Source organism: Tursiops truncatus, chromosome 2 (assembly GCF_011762595.2).
Source record: "Tursiops truncatus isolate mTurTru1 chromosome 2, mTurTru1.mat.Y, whole genome shotgun sequence".
Lineage (NCBI taxonomy): Eukaryota > Metazoa > Chordata > Mammalia > Artiodactyla > Delphinidae > Tursiops > Tursiops truncatus.
The window spans coordinates 15,157,628-15,178,871 of NC_047035.1; the positions used below are offsets into that span (position 1 = coordinate 15,157,628).

Genomic DNA, 21,244 nt, shown 5'->3' on the forward strand with positions numbered 1-21,244 from the left:
GATATTTGAAATTAGAAACATTTAAATCCCTATCTCATACCATTCTCTATACCCTTCTATATGTTTGAAATACTTCATAATAAAAACTTAGTTTGACTAATGCATACACTAAAATCTCTTATTCTGTTGGTAAATCACAGGCCAACAATCATAATTTTATAAACTGTTATCCTTTATAAGACCCCAAGGGACTATGACCTTACTTAAGTAGCATACAACCTCAATTTTACAATAACTTTTTGAATGATATGAACCTTACCTCATAGATCCTGGCAATTCCACAAAGTAGGGCTACTTCTCCTGGAAACTTATCTAAGCCTTGTTTGAAAAGATTTAAAGCAGTCACAGGTTGATCCAATGAGATGTAAACCTAAAACCAAGATACATTTCGATAAAAGTACTGGTTCTTAAAATAATAGCATTTGTTATGACAAGTTTATAATTATTGCTTAGTAACAAATTATCTCCTAGATATTACAGTATAAAAATTTCAGAAATCTGTTGGATTAATTTCCAATAATGATACTATACTTTTATATCCACATGTTGTATATGAAGCATTCATTCATTTATTCATTCAGCAAACACTTACTGTGGACTTACTATTGTCACAGAGACTGGCCAGGACTAGAAAAGAAAGGATCAAGGGAAAATCTTTCTAGGATGGAACAGACATAAGTATATCTATAGGCTGGCACTATAAAGACCAATTATGAGGCTGATTTTGAAGATGCTGGAGAAAGAGGGACGACCCATGGAAGAAGGTCTGAGAAGGAGCAGCCGGGGAGAGCCTCTGGAGATGGTGGTTTGGGAGAAGGACCCTCGGAAATAGAGGAGAAACAGATTTGTAGGGTACAGGGTCAGGGAGTTGAGAGGGTTGGCACTTGATAGTTTCTGCTTAATTAGCAACTGGAACATTAGCGTGGATAAACCATATACTTATTAGGAATTTCTAAAATAAGAGAATTATAGTTTTATGTATAGAAACATAAGATTATGACATTTTTTTCTTCATGACCTTGGATCCTCTGTTTCTTCCTAAACATTCAGATTGTGCTTTGAAGAGGCCCAAATGTATACACAAAAAACTGCTTGCAGTGTTTACTGCTAAAGTATGAGATTAGAGGGAAGGGTATGGATGAAAACTTTTCAATTATTACCTTACATGCTTCTGAACTGCTTTTTAAAATATAGTAAGTATATAATTCCATATACTATGTAATATAAAATATTTAATAATTTTTAAATTAACAATCTAAAATTTTAAGAAATAATGTGGTTCCTAAAATCTGCTTGGTCTCTATTACTGAGCAATAATTCCTTCACATATTAAAGAAAATAAGTAAATTGTACCTCTATATAGTCATGTAGGCAACAGTGGATTTAAACAAATAAATTTATGAAAAAATAGTCAAATTAGAACTATTAAATATGACTCTAGTCATATTTAACAATAGTTAAAAAGTACATTTTTTAACCATGTGGCAAGTGATTATCAATTAAGATAATAGTCAAATACTGTGACCTGAGTTATAATTTCAAGCTGTCAGAAAATTTTACTATGATGTTTAGAAAACTCTTTAAGAATTTTAACATATAATGTATAGAAGATACTTAGAACCAGATAGCTTCAAATATTTCTGAAAAACCACTATAAACATACTAAGATTATCACAGTAAGTTTATACGGCAGAACTTCCATTTTGTTTCTTTTTAGTATGCAAACGTTAATACCATATTTTTTGAATTTTCTTTTATTTATTTTTTTATACAGCAGGTTCTTATTAGCTATCCATTTTATACGTATTAGTGCAATACCATATTTAGAAAGTAGTAGCACTTCCTTTTACATCTCATCTTCTTTTCAACCTCCTTTACCACACTTTTTTTTTTTACCACACTTCTTAAATTTAAAAAATTCTTAAAGATATAGCAAGATGATATCCTAAGCACCACTTCAACAAATGTTCCTTTAAAGTAGCCCCGGTGAGGGTAAAGAAGTAACTTTATTCCAATACTGAAAATTCTAGGTGGCCCTTCACTTCTGTTGTGGTTTGTGGATGGTACTACAGGGCAGTGAGTCAGCTCTGGAATCAGAAATTCCTGAGTTTGAATGCTGGCAAATAGCCAAGTGAGCTTGAAAATCTTAGTTACCCTCTTTAGGTCTCCCTTTCCTTAAGAATACAAAGGAAATGTTAAAATCTGCCTCGTGGTGTTGCTATGAGGGTTAAATCGCATATGGAACAGACCCGATAGGATACCTTACCACTGAGTAGGTGCTCAGTAAATGGGAAATATTGTTTTTGTAATAATGGCAGAGCCAAAAAGTGAAGGACCTATATAAAAACAATCCCTGCTCTCTATAGTCTGCTTAGGTGGGAGACAAGTGTGCTGCAGAAAAGTGCCTCTCTGGGGCTTGTTACCCATGGGGGTAGTAAGCCTGGGGCATTTTCTTCTGTTCTAATGGGCAATATTTCAAAGGTGTTGTCTTATTTTTCACGGCAATCAATTTTTCCTGAGATGGGTATTCTCCATATGTTCTCACCTTTTCCCTTATTATTAAAAAAGAAAAACAACAACAACAAACTTAAGTCTGAACACATTAACTTGTCAAATATTCCTAAAGAAACTGGTAACTCTCCCCATGCACTTGTCAGAATTTAAACATTTACCCTGAGAAGACAAATTCTACTCAAATTAAGAATACTTACTTTTGCCAAGTAGAGAAATGTATCTACCATTTCCTGCTGCTTCAGGGCTGATTTAAATTGTTTTTCTGCTTCACGATACATTCCTAACCTAAGAACAGCCATTTAAAAAATTAGACATTCAATTTAAAATAAATACTACAGCATTTATTCATACCTTGAGGATATGAATTAGAGACAAATTACATCTGTAAGAGCAAGCATGTAGCAAAGAAGGTGATGTTATACACACATACATATTAACATGTATGTTTATATAGTTTAGGAAAAAGATTCCTGTTTTCCCATATTCACTGCCTAATGCTTAAATGGTATGTAAAGCGTCTGTCTGAAGCCTAGTCACAGCAGGACTAATAGCCGCCAGGGAGCAAGGTCACACCAGTTCACCACCCAAAGAGCTTATGATCAGCTGACATATGTCACATGACCTCAATAAATGCTTGGAGCCTCCATTTTATTGGAAGAACTGAAGATGACATTTCTTTGAAAACATCTGCTTTGAGATAAAAGCCCATTTTTTTAAAGTGAGGTATAATGACATACAACATTATATTAATTTCAGGTGTACAATGTAATAATTTGATATTTGCATATATTGCAAAATGATCATCACAGTAAGTCTAATTAACATCCGTCACCATACATATGTTAATATAGTTACAGAATATATACTTCATTTTGTTAATATAGTTACAGAATATAGATATAGTTACAGAATTTTTTCTTGTGATGGGAACTTTTAAGGTTTACTTTCTTAGCAACTTTCAAACATGCAATACAGGATTAACTATTACTGCAATGCTGTATGTGATATTCCCATGACTTGTTTATTTTGTAACAGCATGTTTGTACCTTTTGACTCCCTACACCCACTTGCCCACCCCCTACCCTCCAGCTCTGTCAACCACCAATCTGTTCTCTGTATCTATGAGCTTTGTTCTTTATTTTATTTTTTTAGATTCCTCACATAAGTGAGATCATACAGTATTTGTCTTTCTCTATGAGACTTATTTCACTTAGCATAATGCCCTAAAGGTCCATCCATACCATCGCAAATGGCAAGATTTCATTCTTTTTCATGGCTGAATAATATTCCATTGCATATATACATATATATACACACATACATATATATATATTTTTTTTATCCATTCATCTGTTGATGGACACTTAGATTGTTTCCATATCTTGGTTATTGTAAATAATGCTGCAATGAACATGGTGATGTAGATATCTTTTCTTTGAGTCAGTGTTTTCACTTTCTTCAGATAAATACCCACAACTAGAATTGCTGAAGCATATGGTAGTTCCATTTTTAATTTTTTGAGGAAGCTCCATACTGTTTCCCATATGGCTGCACCAACTTACATTCCCACCAACAGTGCATGAGGGTTCCCTTTTCTTCACATACTACCAACACTTGCTATTTCTCATCTTTTCAATAATAGCCATTCTAACAAATGTAAGGTGATATCTCATTGCGGTTTTGGTTTGAGTTTCCCTGATGATTAGTGACGCTGAGCGCCCTTTCGTGTACCCGTTGGCCATCTGTAATGTCTTCTTCAGAAAAATATCTATACAGAGCCTCTGCCCATTTTTTAATCGGATTTTTTTTTTTTTACTATTGACTTTCATGAGTTTTTTTATATATGTTAGATGTTAACCCCTTTTGGATATATGATTTGCAAATATTTTTTCCCATTTGGTAGGTTGCCTTTTCATTTTGTTCATGGTTTCCTTTGCTGTGCAGTAGCTTTTTAGTTTGAAAAAGTCTCACTTATTTATTTTTGCTTTTGTTGCCTTTGCTTTTGGTGTCAAATCCAAAAACTCATCACCAAGACCACTGTTAAGGAGCTTACTGCATATGTTTTCTTCTAGGAGTTTTATGATTTCAGGTCTTATATTCAATCTTTAATCCATTTTGAGTTAGTTTTGTATATGGTTTAAGATGGTGATCCATCATTCTTTTGCATGTGGCTGTCCTATTTCCCAACACAATTTATTGAAGAGACTGTCCTTTCCCCATTGTACATTCTTGACTTTTTATAAATTTTTTAAATTAATTAATTAATTAATTTGTTTTTGGCTGCATTGGGTCTTCGTTGCTGCGTGCGGGCTTTCTCTAGTTGCAGTGAAGGGGGCTACTCTTCGTTGTGGTGCCTGGGCTTCTCATTGCAGTGGCTTCTCTTGTTGCAGAGCACAGGCTCTAGGCATGCGGGCTTCAGTAGTTGTGGCACTCAGGCTCAGTAGTTGAGGCTCATGGGCTCTAGAGTGCAGTCTCAGTCGTTGTGGCGCAAGGACTGTTGCTCTTCGGCATGTGGGATCTTCCCAGACCAGAGCTCGAACCCGTGTCCCCTGCATCGGAAGGTGGATTCTTAACCACTGTGCCATCAGGGAAGTCCCTCTTTTGTAAATTTATTGACCACATGTGCATGGGTTTATTTCTGGGCCCTGTATTCTGTTCCATTGATCTATGTGTCTGTTTTTATGCCAACAGCATACTGTTTTGATCCCTATAACTTTTTAATTTAATTTAATTTATTTTTTATGCAGCAGGTTCTTATTAGTTATCTACTTTATACAATCCCTATAGCTTTGTAATTTGGTTTGAAGTCAGGGAATGTGATGCCTCCAGCTTTGTTTTTCTTTCTCAAGGTTGTTTTAGTTCTTCAGGGTCTGTTGTGGTTCCATACAAATTTTAGGACTGTTTGTTCTATTTCTTTCAAAAATGCCATTGTAATTTTCATAGGGATTGCACTGAATCTGTAGATTGCTTCAGGTAGTATGGACATTTCAACAATAATAATTCTTCTAATCCATGAATGTGAAATATCTTTCAATTTACTTATGCCTTCATCAATTTTTTTTATCAATATCTTATAGTTTTTGGTGTACAGGTGTCTCAACTCCTTGGCTAAATTTATTCCAAGTTATTTTATTTTTTGATGCTATTGTAATTGGGACTGTTTTCTTAATTTCTCTGATAGTTTGTTATTAGTGTACAGAAAGCAACAAATTTCTGTATATTCATTTTGTATCCTACAAATTTACTGAATTCACTTATTAGTTCCAATAGTTTTTTGGTGGAGTCTTTAGGATATTCTATATATAGTATCATGTCATCTGTAAACAGACAGTTTTACTTCTTCCTTTCTGATTTGGATGCCTTTTATTTCTTTTTCTTGCCTAAACTTCTCTGGATAGGACTTCTAATACTATGTTGAATAAAAATGGTGAGAGTGGGCATCCTTATCTTATTCCTCATCTTAGAGCAAAATCTTTCAGATTTCCACCAATGAGTATGACTTTAGCTGCAGGCTTGTCATGTATGGCCTTTACTGTATTGAGGTACATTTGCTCTACACCTGCTTTGTTAGGAATTTTTATCATAACTGGATGTTGAATTTTGTCAAATGCTTTTTCTGCATCTACTGAGATGATCATGTGATTTTTATCCTTCATTTTGTTAATGTGGTGTATCACATTGGTTGATTTGCATATATTGAACCATCCCTGCATCCCTGAAATAAATCCCACTTAATCATTATTATGATCCTTTTAGTGTAATGTTGAATTTGATGTGCTAATATTTTGTTGAGGATTTTTGCATCTATGTTCATCAGTGATATTGGCCTGTAATTTTCTTTTCTTGCGGTGTCCTTATTTGGTTTAGGACATTACCATTATCAGGGTAATGCTGGCCCCATAAAATAAGTTCAAAAGTGTTCCCTCCTCTTCTATTTTGTGAAACAGTTTGAGAAAGATTGGTATTAATTCTTCTTTGAATGGCAGAATTTACCTGTGAAGCTCTCTTGTCCTGAATTTTTGTTTGTAGGGAGTTTTTATATTACTGATTCAATCTCCTTACTAGTACTTGGTCTGTTCAGATTTTCTATTTCTATGACAAAGTCCTGGAAGATTTTATGTTTCTAGTAATGCATCCATTTCTTCTAGGCTGTCCAATTTGGTGGCCTATAATTGTTCATAGTAGTCTCTTATGATCCTCTGTATTTCTGTGGTATCAGTGGTAACATCTCCTCTTTCATTTCTGATTGTATTTATTTGAGTACTCTATTTTCTTGGTGAGTCTAGCTAAAGTTCTGTTAATTTTGTTTATCTTTTCAAAGAACTAGTTCTTGGTTTCATCGATCTTTTCTACTGTCTTTTTAATCTCTATTTCATTTATTTCTGCTCTGATCTTTGTTATTTCCTTCTTTCTACTAACTCTGGGTTTCATTTATCCTTCTTTTTCTAGTTCCTTGAGGAGTGAAGTTAGGTTGTTTATCTGAGAATTTTCTTGTTTCTTGAGTAGGCATTTATTGCTAGGAACTTCCCTCTTAGGACCGCTTTTGCTGCATCCCATAAGTTTTGGTGTGTTGTATTTCCATTTTCACTTATTTCAAGGTATTTTTTGACTTTGCATAAACCCATTTTTAAACTTTAAACAATTTTGAGGTAAATAGTAATTGCCACTCGAGTAAAACAGCTGTACCATTTTATTATTCTACAAACATTTTCTTTTCCTTTTTTTGTATCTAGTCTATGAACTTCAGACTTGTTCCTTGCCTAAATATAACTGCTCTGATGTCAACACGCACTTCTTCTGCCCAGGGAAATGAAATCAATCATTAAAGCGCACTTCAGCCTGTCTTTAATAGATCTGTTGGGCTTTCTCATAACTACTCATCCCCAGACATCTAAGAGCTACTTAGCACTTTATGACAATGCTTTTATTTTGTAAAATAAAGTCAAAACAACATACAATATGGTCCATTATGTTACTTTCATTCTTGAAAGAATAGCTTTGTTCTTTTTTCCTAACCTAAGCCTCAAGTACTGGCATGGCTATACCCAGCTATTTGGGACAATGGACAATGTGGGACAATGGACAATGTGGGACAATGAGGTTAAAAGTGACCCCAAAATCTGGCCTAAAGTTAGAGGATGTGTGATGTAGTAGAAGCCCCTACCGCTTCAAAGGTCCCACAACTTTTACAAGGAGTATTCATAAAATGTTATCAGAGAACTCTGAAGTTCTGAAGAACGGCTTTATATTTATATACAAAGCTTCAACTGAACATTCAAGTCTTAAACACGTGGCTGAAGTTCAGTCACTGAATTCCATGAACACCTAATTATCCATGAGAGTCTATATTTGTAACTAAGTTGTCTCTTTCGAAAAATGATTTAAAAGGGATTACAATAACAAGATACATGTAAAATAAGAATATGAAAACAGAAATAGATTTATAAAAAAAAATGGAGAATAAACAAATTAAAAAGCAAACAAGCAATCAGAGCTATTGAATCACCTGGAAACCAAAGAAAGGAAAGAAGTATGAGTCATACGTGTTTTATTACTGTACCCTTGTCTAGGAATAATGAAAACATCAGTCAAGTTCACAAACACAGGACAATATCAAAGAATCAGAGTCCAGAGATGATCTCCACCAACTGCCAACTTTTTCTCTCCAATTTAATTCAATAAACATTGTCAAGGATCAACTGCATGCACATTTAATGATGGTAAGGAGTTGCAAAAATGAAGATAACAACCATGTTCTGAAGGCACCAGTAAAGATTGAAACAAAACATATTTTAAAATAAATTTAATTGCATTATGGCCAATGAGAAAAAAAGTGTTTTGAGAGCACAGCGGAGGAGCAAACTAAGTTTCAGCGGGGAAGTAACAGGCAAGATTTTGACAGCTAGATAGGATGGGGTGGGGGTGAGGGAATATCTCTGATGGAAGCAAACTATCAGCATAAGCACACAAGCAGGAAAGTACACAGCATGTCAGGGGAGTGCTGAGTTGTTGGGTTTAATTGAAAAGGAAAACACAACAAGGAATGAGAGAAGTAACAGAAAAGTGAAAAGCTGTAGACTGGGACAAAGTCATGGGTGCCACACTTAAAATCCAGACTTCATTTCAGAGATAATGGGGATTAACCAAAGAATCCAACAAGAGCTGGTTTTTTTTGCAACAGTTACTCTGACAGTGGGGTATACAGGAAGGATTGATGGGACACGAAAATGGAGGCAGAAAACCCAGATAAGTACCTAATGTAGCAATTCAAACAAATCACACTAAAAGCCAGGATTAAAGCACTGGAGTGGGAATGGGTAGCAGTGGAGCAACTGTAAGAGATACTGCAGAGGAAGAACCAGTAGAACTTAATGATCAGGAGCAAAGAGACAGAAGTCAATATGGGGCTACATCCTCTGGCAATCCATCCTTGCCATCTTTCTCTGGGCTCCCACTGCACCCTGCACTTGCTTCTATCATAATGGGAACCACATTTATAATTGTTTCCTGTTCTCTCTCCTCCATTCAAATGTAAGCCATTTGAGCAAATGAATAAATGAATGAATGCTGAATACATAATAAGACAAGAAGCTATTAAGGAACAGAGGAGAACAATAATTAATATGACAAAATATACTCATTTAAATGCCATCTTATATGGATGGCAGAAGGAATCCAAGTTGTGCTTTTCTCTCATTATTATAGATTTCTGAGAGTTTTGCTTAGAAGCTCAAGATTTCAAGCGTGTCTTCAGAAATTATATTCATAAGAGTTTAATGTTATAATTGTCCAAAATTACCTTTTAGCAGAAAATACTTCCTCAATCTAACAGTAGGAAAAAATACTTCAGAGTTCTATGTGAAATATCTAAATGGAAAATAGTCTTAATTTCAATAGTAGAAGAATAAGCATCCTTTTTATTCTATTTATATATTTCCTTTTCCTCACAGTGTTTAACTAATAACTAAAGTTAATAACCATCGAAGGATACTCACAGTACCTAGTCTACCTTGTTTTTGAATAATAAAAGACATATTTATCTTTATAAAATATAATTTTTCATTTGTCACTATTTTTCAAATGCTCCTAGTGCATTTCAATATCAAGCAATCATTTCAGATCCTATTTACCAGTTGCTATATAATATGCATAAATTATTACAACTTTTTTTATCTCTCAATTAATTTGCTTAAAAATGTGTTTAAACATTAAGTAAGTTAGTGTAAGACTATTTAGATCCTAGAGAAACACCATGGGATTGTGCAAATAGTAAAAGAACTGGCATCAGAAAGCTGAGCTCAAATTCTTGTTCTGTCACATACTAGCTACATGAATTTGGGAAAGTCACTTTATCTTTCTGAGGCTCAGTTTCTCACATCTGGACAAAGGGCTAATAATAGCAACTATATCCAAAGTGCCATAAGATTTAAGTGAGATAATGTAATGTGTGGACAAGCTATCTCAACCATAAAGCAGTTTACAGACGTGAGGCATCAGTAGAAATAAAAACTTGATGGGGAAAGAATCTAAAAAAAAAAAACAAGTGGATATATGTGTATGCATAACTGATTCACTTTGCTGCACACTTGAAACTAACACGACATTGTAAATCAACTATACTCCAATAAAAATTAAGAAGGAAGGAAGGAGGGAGGGAGGGAGGGAGGAAAGACTTGAGAGCCAAGAGGAGTGGAGTGAGAACGAACAGACTCGATTCTAGTCCTAGGTCTGTTACTGACTAGTTCCTGATGCAAATCACAACCTCTCTCTGGCCTCAGCTTCCTCGTCTGAAAAGGAGTGTTGGATGTGATGGTCTCAAAGTTTCCCCTTCCCAGCTCTAAAATTTTACTATTCTAAAGGTGTCAGTTCTTGGCGCCATCATGTGATTGCTAAGTAAATGCTTCCTCACGTAAGCCAAAGACACAGTTCTCCTTTCTTCGTGAGGAAATCTATCCCCCAGAAAAGGTTACCAGATTTGAGACTCTAAAATATGTTGCTGCTTCTAAGCCTTTTCCAAATAATCAAAATTTTACCTGTAGTAACATTTTCCAATCTGCACTTTCCACCACCAGTCCTTGTACTGAGAATGCTCTGTGGAAAGGGCAGCCAAATCCAAAGCCTTTGAAAAACAATTCATTTTAGATTAGGATTTTCTTTTCTAACAATAAACAGAAACAAAAAATAATGAAATAAACTATATAATTAGCATCAATCAAAACATGCATTAGAAATCAGACAGAAACTCAAGCTGCTCATGTCTCCAGATGGCCCCACCAATCTTCCCTAAATAATCAGTTCCAGACCAGAGGACTGACAGCAGATGAGAAGTAAACAGTGATCAAAGGGAAGCAGATGCACAGTCTATTTGAATACAATTTTAATATACAAGGTACGAAAATGGTATTTAAAAATCCTTCAGTTTTTACCCTCTCCCAACCAAAATGCCTCCAAACCCAGTGGGAGTCAACCCTTTACCACGTAAGGCAGGCCCAACTGCAGGCCCCACTTTAACGACAGGTGTAGAGAAATAAAGAAAGATCAAGTATGCAGATAGTGAAAGGTTTGAAAACAGGGTCATGAAGAAGAGTGAAAGGAGCTGGGGTACTTGGGTAACCGCCGTCTTTTAACAACCATCATTCCATTATTCTGACATTACCTCACATGCCAGTAATTCTAAAGGTCAGACTTTCCTTCGCTGCAGACTGAAAAAGATCTTCTTAACTGCTTTTGCATTTTACATGTGTTTATCCCTTTCTCTCTAACGTCTTCTAGTTTGTTCCTTCTAGTGATTATTTAAGATCAGACAAGAGACATCTCATTAGGAATTAGGATTCTATACCAAAAAAGTGGAAACCATTTGGACAAAGAGGAAAGTAAATCAATCTTTATACAAATTCAAAGCTCACAGAAATCTGAAGCTCATATAAAGATTTGGTGAATAAAAACTCAGGTTATTAGTTTAAAAAGAATTCCGATTTTTTAATAATACTTGTTATTCTTGCTCTTAAGGTTGAAAACCTTTTATTCTTTAGTCAGTGTTAACATCATGATGATATCCAACAGCTCAGTTAAAGTAACTCTTAGATTTTCAGTTCTATAATCTCAGAATGCATCCCATATTATTGCCCATTTCTTAATACTAACGCTTTTCTGAAATGAATGCCAGAAGAGCTCCTTGAATCTCCTACTGCAAAATAAATAACTTTCCTTGTGTTCCCCATCTTCCCTCGCTCCAGGGGAGACTTCTAAATATGCAAACTATTTATAAAGGAATGGTGTCACCATGCTGAGGTTCTAATGGACTTGAAAAATCAACACCTCTACTTGAAAGCTATGGAAATTAAAAGCACACTACACACTATGTTCATATGCTTATTTTTCTTTTTTTCCCCAAGCAAGAGGTAAAAATGGAAGTGAAAAATGCAGAAAAAAAGTATAATTTCAATTATCATTATCTCTGGAAATACCAGAGAACCATATTTCAATCAGCTCAGTTCAGGAGTAAATTGTAAATATCTGAATATTTTCATTTTAACTTAATCCTTTAAAAGACCTGTTCCAGCGAATAGATCAGATTCACTTTCATGTTTAATATAACAGGTCTTCTATTTTTCAGAAAAATGTCATTCTAAATTTTTTTTACACCTTCTAATTTTTCCAAGATTAGACCTAGTGCTGATTACAGGCTGCTGATTTTGCTTTCAGATATGGTTCCTATGTAGGACCCACAAGTTTGTCTAAACCAATTAAGGAAATTGATATGATTACTGATGTAGAATAAAAATGGCCAAAAAAATTACATATTAATGATCACTCTTCATTTGAAGACTGGGGCTGCACTAGACAAAACCACTTGTGACTATTTCAAATGGACTCTAAATTCCCCGAGGACAGGCATCCACTTCTTAACACATCTCTGTTGTTCTGCAATGTCATTGTGCAGTTAAGAGGCCCTCAAGAATTATTTGTTGACTGAATTAATTCTATTCTTTACTTCTGACTTACGTTGAAAATAACTTAAGAACCAAACAAAATTGTCATAGTAATAAGATTCATAATTAAAAGCTATTAACATTTTAAAATTTTAAAGAGGTTACAGAGAGCTATATTTCTTTAAAGTCTTCCTCGGTTTTTTAAAATAAATTACTATATACTTATATTTAAGGATCTTTGAATAAGTCAATCAATCTGATATCTAGATATTAATAAAGACCTAGAAGGTCATAAATAAAAGGCGTAAGTTTATAAAAGTCCATTAGGGAACCTTGGCAGATCTCGACAACATGTTTGTGAATACATCCACCTGGGCATCCCAGTGACCTTCCTAAGTAATAGTGCTCCAACCTCTAAAGTTTAAAAAACAGTCATCCTTTCACTATTGTTAGAGTTGCGACAACTTCAGCATGATGAAATTAAAGAGCATATGGAAATAAAGATTCCAGAATCACCAACCCACACGTCCCTTCAGTTTGTCAACATTGCCAATACTGCCCCAAGAAGGGAGAGGAAGGAAGTTATTAAGAACTCAAAGGCAGAAATACAGTTTTCCATAGAACAAATTCTATTTTTTCAATGTAGCTGAAAAAACAACATTCCTCAACAAAATTATGTAAATGCCAAGATGCAGAACAACATCTTCAAGATGAATAAAGACATCATCACTATGACCTATAAACAGCATATGATCTGTCAACTTTCTGAACCCATTGCCTACAACTCTTCCCCTTCAAAGACCTCACTCCAGCCACAGTGGCCTCCTCACTGTTCCTTAAACAATCCAAGAATGCTAATATTCAGGGCCTTTGCAGTTAAAGTTCTCTCTGATTTACGTGCTCTTCCTCCACCTAACCATATGGTTTGTCTCCCTTCATACAGGTCTCTGTTTAAATGTCTTTTCAGAGTGGACTTCACTGACCACCTCCCAGCCCATATAAAAGGACATCTTCCCCCATGTCATCTATTCTCTTACCTGGTTTCCCTGCTTTATTTTTATACTGCTTATCCCATGACATTTTATATATTTTTAAGTTTGCTAACTGTCTCTATTCCTTGCCCAACCAGAATGTAATCTCCAAAAGAGCAGAGATTTTGTCTGCTTGCTTCACTCTGTAATCTCAGGGCCTAGAACAGTGCCTGGCACACTGTAGTGGCTCAAAATATGTTGGATGAAAGAATAAATGTCTCTGCAATAAATGAATTAATCTTCAAAAAGTCAGGATATAGCTTTATGATACTCTAGTAATTACAAATATTTACTCATTTATAAAATGGGATGGTATTTGAATGTTTCTTTTTAATGACAGTGTAACTACATGATTTTATATATCACCCTGCAGCTCTCTGACCAGCTTTATATTGAGTGAAAATGGCATGTACTGACTTTTATTTACAGAAATGTGCATGGTTTCTCAGTTGCCCCAACCTTAGTTTTCTCTTTTCTCGATGTGACCACATCCACTATCACTTCATTATCGATAACTCCCATACTCTGTGTATCTGGCCCAGGACCCCTATATTTTAGTGTCACAGCTTCCAATACATGCAGTGACATCTCCACTTGGATAGCCTTTCACAATTTCAAACTAAAAATGCCTTCTAGTGAATTATTCAGCTTCTTTACAAACTGACGTCCTTCCCTAATAATCCCATTTCTGTTAGTAAAACGGTCATTCTTCCAGCATCTTTAAGAGGCAAGTTTGAGCTGTGTCTTTCCTTTGGCTCCCATATCAAATCTAGCATCATGTTCTGTCACTTCTTTCTCTAAAATGTCTCTTTGACACCCCCATTTTTGAGAATGTGGTTTATTTATTTCTCTTTCCATACCTTGCTCATGTTTTTACCCTTTTTTTACATTTTTTCCCACCCTTTCCAAAAAATCCTACTGATTTTATGGATTTTTACTAATATTATCCCCTGATTTTTCCCCTTGATCTTCGGTACCAATTTCACATTCCGGCAATTACCTTTTTAACTGTTTCATTATGTCAATTTTATTTCCTCAGCTAGATTACATGGCTTGTAGAGGCAGGAACAAATATCATATTTTTATTAGTTTTCCTAGTACATAACATAATGGTTGACACATAGAAAACACAATTGAGAAAAATGCTTTTGTCTTCCTGAATACTTAATGTATAAGGTTTTTTCCTTGAATAAGAAAATGACAGAAAATACTATCATTAGACACTGTAGAATTAACTACATTTGATTGGACAAGATTTGTGAAGTTACTGCTCATTTGCATATTAGCATGTTGAAAAATGACACAAATGGAGAAGTCCTGAGCATGTAACCTTAAAATTCTCTGTTGAAAGGCTACCAAGACGACTGATTATTGATTATTGTTGAAGCTGGGTGATGGTTGATACAGGCTCATTATACTCTCCACTTGCACATGTTTGAAATTTTCTATCATAAAATGTTAAAGGGGAGGAGATGGGGAACACTACAAAGAGACCAGAAATACATGTATTAGTAAACCTATAATCACTATATGGACCAAAGAAGAAAACGGATCAACAATGCTAACGATTAGTATAAAAAATAAACTTTAACACAAACATACTACGCAGCATTCTCCATTATCTATATCTTGCCCTTTAGTGGAGATCTACTACTCTATAGATCAGGCACAAGTCTTATGACTTCTATAGTTATACAAAGTTTCCTACTGAAACTGACAGTGGATTTGAAAGTATCAGTAATTCTCCAATCTTCATAATTCCATCTGTTTATAAGGTAAGAAATAGAACATTTCAGAATCTAAATCCCCAAAGTCATAAAAATCACATTAAAAAATAGTGCAAATTCAAAACTTACAGTCTTAACATCATTTTCATGATGAAAGATATACTCGAACAAAGCCTGTGAAGAAAAAACATGCAAAAAAATACATTAGAGTTTATTTTAACAAAGGTACTTTATTGTCATATCAAAACTCAAAGGCCATTTTTTGGGGGGTTTTTTTTGGTTTTTTTTGTTTTTTTTGCGGTACGCGGGCCTCTCACTGTTGTGGCCTCTCCCATTGCAGAGCACGGGCTCCGGATGCGCAGGCTCAGCGGCCATGGCTCACAGGCCCAGCCGCTCCGCAGTGTGTGGGATCTTCCCGGACCGGGGCATGAACCCGTGTCCCCTGCATCGGCAGGCAGACTCTCAACCACTGCGCCACCAGGGAAGCCCTCAAAGGCCATTTTGACAGCAGCTAGATTGAACCAAAATAACAAAGTACTGTAAAGTGCCTGGGATTTATAAGTAAAGGGTCCATCCATCATTTGTTACAACCATTCATTTTAAAATAAGGCTACTTATAACTGATTCCTGTTTTCACAGAATACGAACTGGAAAGCTCAAATAATTCAACAATTTTTTTCATATTACACATACTATTTTATCAGAAAGAGACAAATGAAAAGACCAACTTTAGGACTGTCATAAAACTGCATGTATTATACAGTGATTATGATATTAATAATGACACTTTAGACATGGGAAAATCTGGAAGTTCTTTCTGAAACAAAGTAGAGTTTAACTGTAAAGTAGGGAGTTTTTCCTTAATATGCAGATGCCTCTATGTGCAGCCAGGGCTGAGAATCATTATTCTAATACTGCCCCTAATCTATCTGGATAAATAAGCATTTACCAGACTACCTCTTGGTGGTACTACATTTGTCCATAACACCATTATTTTATACTTGCAAAGAGGCTAGCACCCCTGAAAGATATCAAGATTATTAACAGAGATGACCTGAAGGCAACCAAAAAAAGAAAAAAAGAAATCAGGATGAGGCCCTCTTTAGAAAACTATTCCTAATCCTCCATTTGTTCTCTTATTAAAAAAAAAAAAAAAAGTTATGAGAGCAGTTGGTGTTACCACTGCCATGAAAAGGATGTTATAACACCCAAGGCAGTGTCAAGGGGTCACCAGCCACCCCAAGCAATATGCCAATATTAGTAATGAGTCCGGATAAGTCAAGGCAAGTTGGGGACCAAAGACAGAGAAACCTGGCATTATTTCTACAACACACTAAATAAGTGCAAAATCTAGTTCGTCTAAATCTAGTAACATGGACCAGGTCTGTCCTGGAAGCATCCTAATTGGAGGGAAATGCCTCTACTGACTACACTCCCTGGTTAGAAAACAACAATGGTATTAAGTAGCCATTCAGCCACCTCAAATAAATGGCCTAAAAAGATAAGGAATCAGATATTCCTCATAAAGGAAAGGGAAATAAGTAAAACTTTATGATTTTGCTAAATGAAGTTGACTGGGTTGCTATCAAATAAGAAATTAAGAAAAACATCATTGGGGGGCTTCCCTGGTGGCGCAGTGGTTGAGAATCTGCCTGCCAATGCAGGGGACACGGGTTCGAGTCCTGGTCTGGGAAGATCCCACATGCCGCGGAGCAACTGGGCCTGTGAGCCACAACTACTGAGCCTGCGCGTCTGGAGCCTGTGCTCCGCAACAAGAGAGGGCATGACAGTGAGAGGCCCGCGCACTGCAATGAAGAGTGACCCCCGCTCACCACAACTAGAGAAAGCCCTCGCACAGAAACAAAGACCCAACACAGCCAAAAGTAAATAAATAAATAAATTTAAAAAAAAAAAGAAAAAGAAAAACATCATTGGCATTCTTATAGTCTGATTCCTTGTTTGCCAACTGGCATTCCTTTCCCTGATTTAAATTTCAAGTCTGTATAGCTAGTGTCCTTTTTCATTTTCCCTAGAGTGTTTAATATTTACTAAATATGTTAAACGCCAGTAGAACTGATAATAGGAATGAGCTCAGCACTCATGCACAGAATTCATAGATATTACAGCTAAAAACCTGAGCTAGGCTTACACCAATTTCCAGAAGCTAACTGCTCCTGGCTCTGCATTATTCCATGCTCACCTCTAAACTTTTCTGTACTGGAAAGGTCACGAACATCCTCCTTTCTCTCCCTCTCCCTCTCCCTCCTCACTCTCTTATCACTTTTTCTCTTGCTCTCACTTTCTCTTTAATATAGAGGAGCATTTAATAGTTAGAAGTACTAACGTAGTTGGCTTGCTGCTGTCTGGCTCAAGTAATCTTTATTGAGATGCCTGATTAATTACTAATTAGAAAGAGAACATTTTTTTATCTTCTTTTTGACAGTTTTAAAATCCTACAAGGATAGAAAATTATTTTTCTGAGAACAGTCCAAGCTGAAAAAGAAAAATACACACACATACAGATGATCTCCTAAACTTCATTACCCAAAGATGGTGGGTAATGGGTAACACCTGCTTTCTTTGTTATAAATTGCTGTTCTTTATTAGGAGAAAAAGAATTTCCTATTATAATGGTATATATGCTTTATTTCTGATTGACTTTCCTTAACTCAATACTAAGAGAAATTTTAGATATTAGAATAATTAAACATTTCCATTTCAATCAAGACAAGGTCTTTTCTTCACAAATTTTTATCCATTTCCTGTAATGTTATGATAACATTTTGAACATTACTTCATAACATAAAATAATTTTAAGTACATACCTTTGCCAATTTAGGTTTCTGGGCATATTTTGTTAAATTCAGTCTAGATAAATTTATAAAAGGTCCATCAGGACTTGTAAGCATGGAAGCCTATGGGGAAAAATGATAGAACAAGAAATCTGAAACTTTCTCGAAACACAAATTGAGTTTAATGTGCATAAAATTATAAAGCCAACACAAGTAAAAAGAATCACCTTCAAAAATTTTCCATAGAATTGTCTACTATAAAAATAGTGAAAAATGATTAACATAACATAAATTACTTTGGTCATACAAGGCTATGGTAAAGCTGACAGAATTTACCGTTCCCAGCCTGACAAATCTTCCAGATGAGCTGGTAATAGGGCGAGCTGTGTAGGCAGTTCTGGGTGTTCTGATGGCCTGTTCCATAGTGCCTGGCCTTCCACTTTGTGTGCTGGGTCTAAGGAAACCTGTAATGGGTCTTCCAGCTTGAGTGATCGGCCTGTGAAGATTGTAAATTGTTAAAATACAAAGAAGATCAATAAAGGAAGATTCTCATGCAGCCCGGTCAATATTTAGTGGCAAAGGGAATGAAATAGGAGTATACTGAACATACCTGACAGCTGGACTAGGCCCTCCTGTCTGATTAGTTCCAGGGAGTTTCAGAGATGTTCCAGGACCTATAAGATGAGATGGCAAATTCAATTTGTATATTATTTATTGATCTGTAAAAACTGTCCACTAACGCAATTTTCACAAATGTGCTAGTCTGGTGAAAAAGACATTAGTAACAGGAAATGTATCAAGAAAAATGTGTTTGAGATTAATATTTACTGAGTACCTATCATGTTACTTTTGTTATTACATTCAATCTCCACACTAATTCTGCAAGGTAGGTAGTACTAACCCATTTAGCAAAGGCTTAGAGATTTAAATAAACAGGTCAACCTGTTAGTAGAGCCAAACTCAAGACAGGCAGGCTCCAAAGCTCCAACACATCAAAATGACAGTTCTATACTCATAGTTTATTTTTCATACAAACTTCTTCTCCCAATAAAAGATCAGTTACCCCCAATATTTGGAATTTAGATATTTTAACTCCAAAAGAGCAAAATGATAGGGAAAAAAGACATGTTAACATGAAACATATGTACTTTTTTTCTCAATTTCCACTGAAGCATTAAAACAGCTATTACCTTCCAAACATATATAAATGACTGATAACTGTCACAACTAACAAATTACCAGCAAGATACCATACGTCATGGTAATCATCCAATACCATTCACAGCAGCACACCTGCAAGCTGGGACTAGGCCACTGTGACAATCCTGATGGACAGTCACTGCCTAGCAAATCACTCCATCACCTCACATCATGCATTAGAGCAAATCATCGATTATTACAATGAAGTGATGTTTTCAAATTATCATTTTTTTAGAACACTTCTGTTGTTTGGATGCTTCCTGTGTTTAGACTCTCAGATAAACAATCTTTGGTATATTAGATAAGCAGCTCAGATAGAATGCCTTTTCATAAAATATTTTAAAATGCATAATATAGCTTCTACTGAAAAATAGTTATACATCAATCTCACACCTTAAGTTCAAGATAATATAATTGTGCCTTTGTACTATAAGGCAGAATAGAGGTAATATTTTTTCATGCATACACGTGCTTCATGTATGTGTCTTATTTTTATTATAAAAAAGTACACATAGAGAGTATTCCTCCTCCTAATGGCTTTTCATTTACTTAACTGAAAAACCAGTACTTACGTGGAACCTGAGCAATAGCATTTTCATCCAGTATCATTTCTGCAATTCCTTCCTGATCTACATCAATTTCATCTATGTACACCATTTCAGTTAGTGCTCGTGCTTTTAAAATCCAGGCTGCCTAAAAAGCATAGATAAGATAAAGCATATCTTAAATTGCATTAGAAGTAGTGGCCTATAGAAATCAGCCATCCTTTATTATTATCTAATTTTTTATCAAACATGTTTACCATACTTAATGCATGATACTAATTTAAAGGGCTATGTCCAGGAACTAATACAAGAAGACAAGGTCATTATTAATCAAGAAACAATCAATAGATCAATTACCTAGTAAACAAAAGTGTGGTAATTACCTAGTAGTCTTCTAACATGCCTTTTTATAAGTGAAAGAAGATCTTTATAGAAAATTTTACTAGAATAATAATTTGAAAACAGATGAGTAAAGCTACAACCACGTGTTCTTTCTGCCTTTCTCCTTCAGGGACAAGTCCTTCGTGAAGACTTCCCTGATAGTTTAACTCTGAACCTACTTCCCTCTTGTCTTTCTTAGAAAGCACTTTCTTTTATACCTCTATTATTATGTACTTACTATATTCAACCAACACTATAATTATTTGGGCATATGTTTGCCCTCCCTTCCCCCAGAACACAAGCTTTTTTACCTTGTTCACTTTTGAATTTTCCATCACACCTATGGTTTGTGTACACAATAGGTATTCCAAAAATGTTAACTTGAACTAGGATTAATTTTTCCCACTTCCCAATAACTAATCAACACAATCTTGGTTGCTTTGTGATCTAGCCAGTAGATCAGCTAGTAAACCTGCTAGAAAGTGGGGAAAAAAATGGAAAGGTAATTAAGGAACCTAGAAAATATCTCATCAGCTTTGCTTTACCCTGAGAAATTAGACGTAAAGGTGTGCACGATTAAATACCTTGTGAAATATTTAAAACTGCTTTATCAGAAAAGTTTACCGTTCTGCTTCAATAGAAGCAGAGAGCAATAAAGTTTGGTGTCCTGTGGCAGATCTGGGGAGAAGGCAAGCCTTGAGGCAGCAGTATAGGACCGACTCTATACTATAGGGGGAGCAGCAGCAAGGGAAATCTGGAAAGGGGTTAGGCCTCATCATACTAGGAATCTGTCTGTGAAGCATGCTGCATGAAGGCAAGGGACTGAGGGAGGAACAGATGGAGGCTACAAGAGGACCAGAGAGTCCTCACATAAGGATATCGAGATGCACTGAAGCATCAGCGTGTATTTATTGAGCACCTCCTACTTATGTAGCACTGGGCTAGGTTCTGAGAAGGAAATGCGAGAAGATAAAGACATGGATCCTAATTTTCCTGAACGTATCACCTACTGGATTAAATAACAAGGCAAAGCAATGCATGATATGTGACAAATGAGCTACATGGAAAATGGTTTTACGAGAATTAGAAGGCAGAGATCCTTTTGTGGGCTAAAGTAATTGG

The 21,244-nt window shown here is 35.5% G+C and overlaps 1 protein-coding gene across 1 annotated transcript in view; it reads right to left on the minus strand.

Moving 5' to 3' along the window:
• The window catches only part of TTC8 (tetratricopeptide repeat domain 8), a 50,978-nt gene that overhangs the window by 15,838 nt on the left and 13,896 nt on the right, over positions 1 to 21,244 (minus strand). The window contains exons 2-9 of the mRNA XM_019919518.3: positions 19,769 to 19,889; positions 18,607 to 18,670; positions 18,333 to 18,492; positions 18,030 to 18,119; positions 15,334 to 15,378; positions 10,548 to 10,633; positions 2,712 to 2,799; positions 260 to 370 (exon numbers count right to left, since the gene is read on the minus strand). Of these exons, the coding sequence (XP_019775077.1) occupies positions 260 to 370; positions 2,712 to 2,799; positions 10,548 to 10,633; positions 15,334 to 15,378; positions 18,030 to 18,119; positions 18,333 to 18,492; positions 18,607 to 18,670; positions 19,769 to 19,889 (765 nt within the window). The remainder of the gene's footprint in view (positions 1 to 259; positions 371 to 2,711; positions 2,800 to 10,547; positions 10,634 to 15,333; positions 15,379 to 18,029; positions 18,120 to 18,332; positions 18,493 to 18,606; positions 18,671 to 19,768; positions 19,890 to 21,244) is intronic.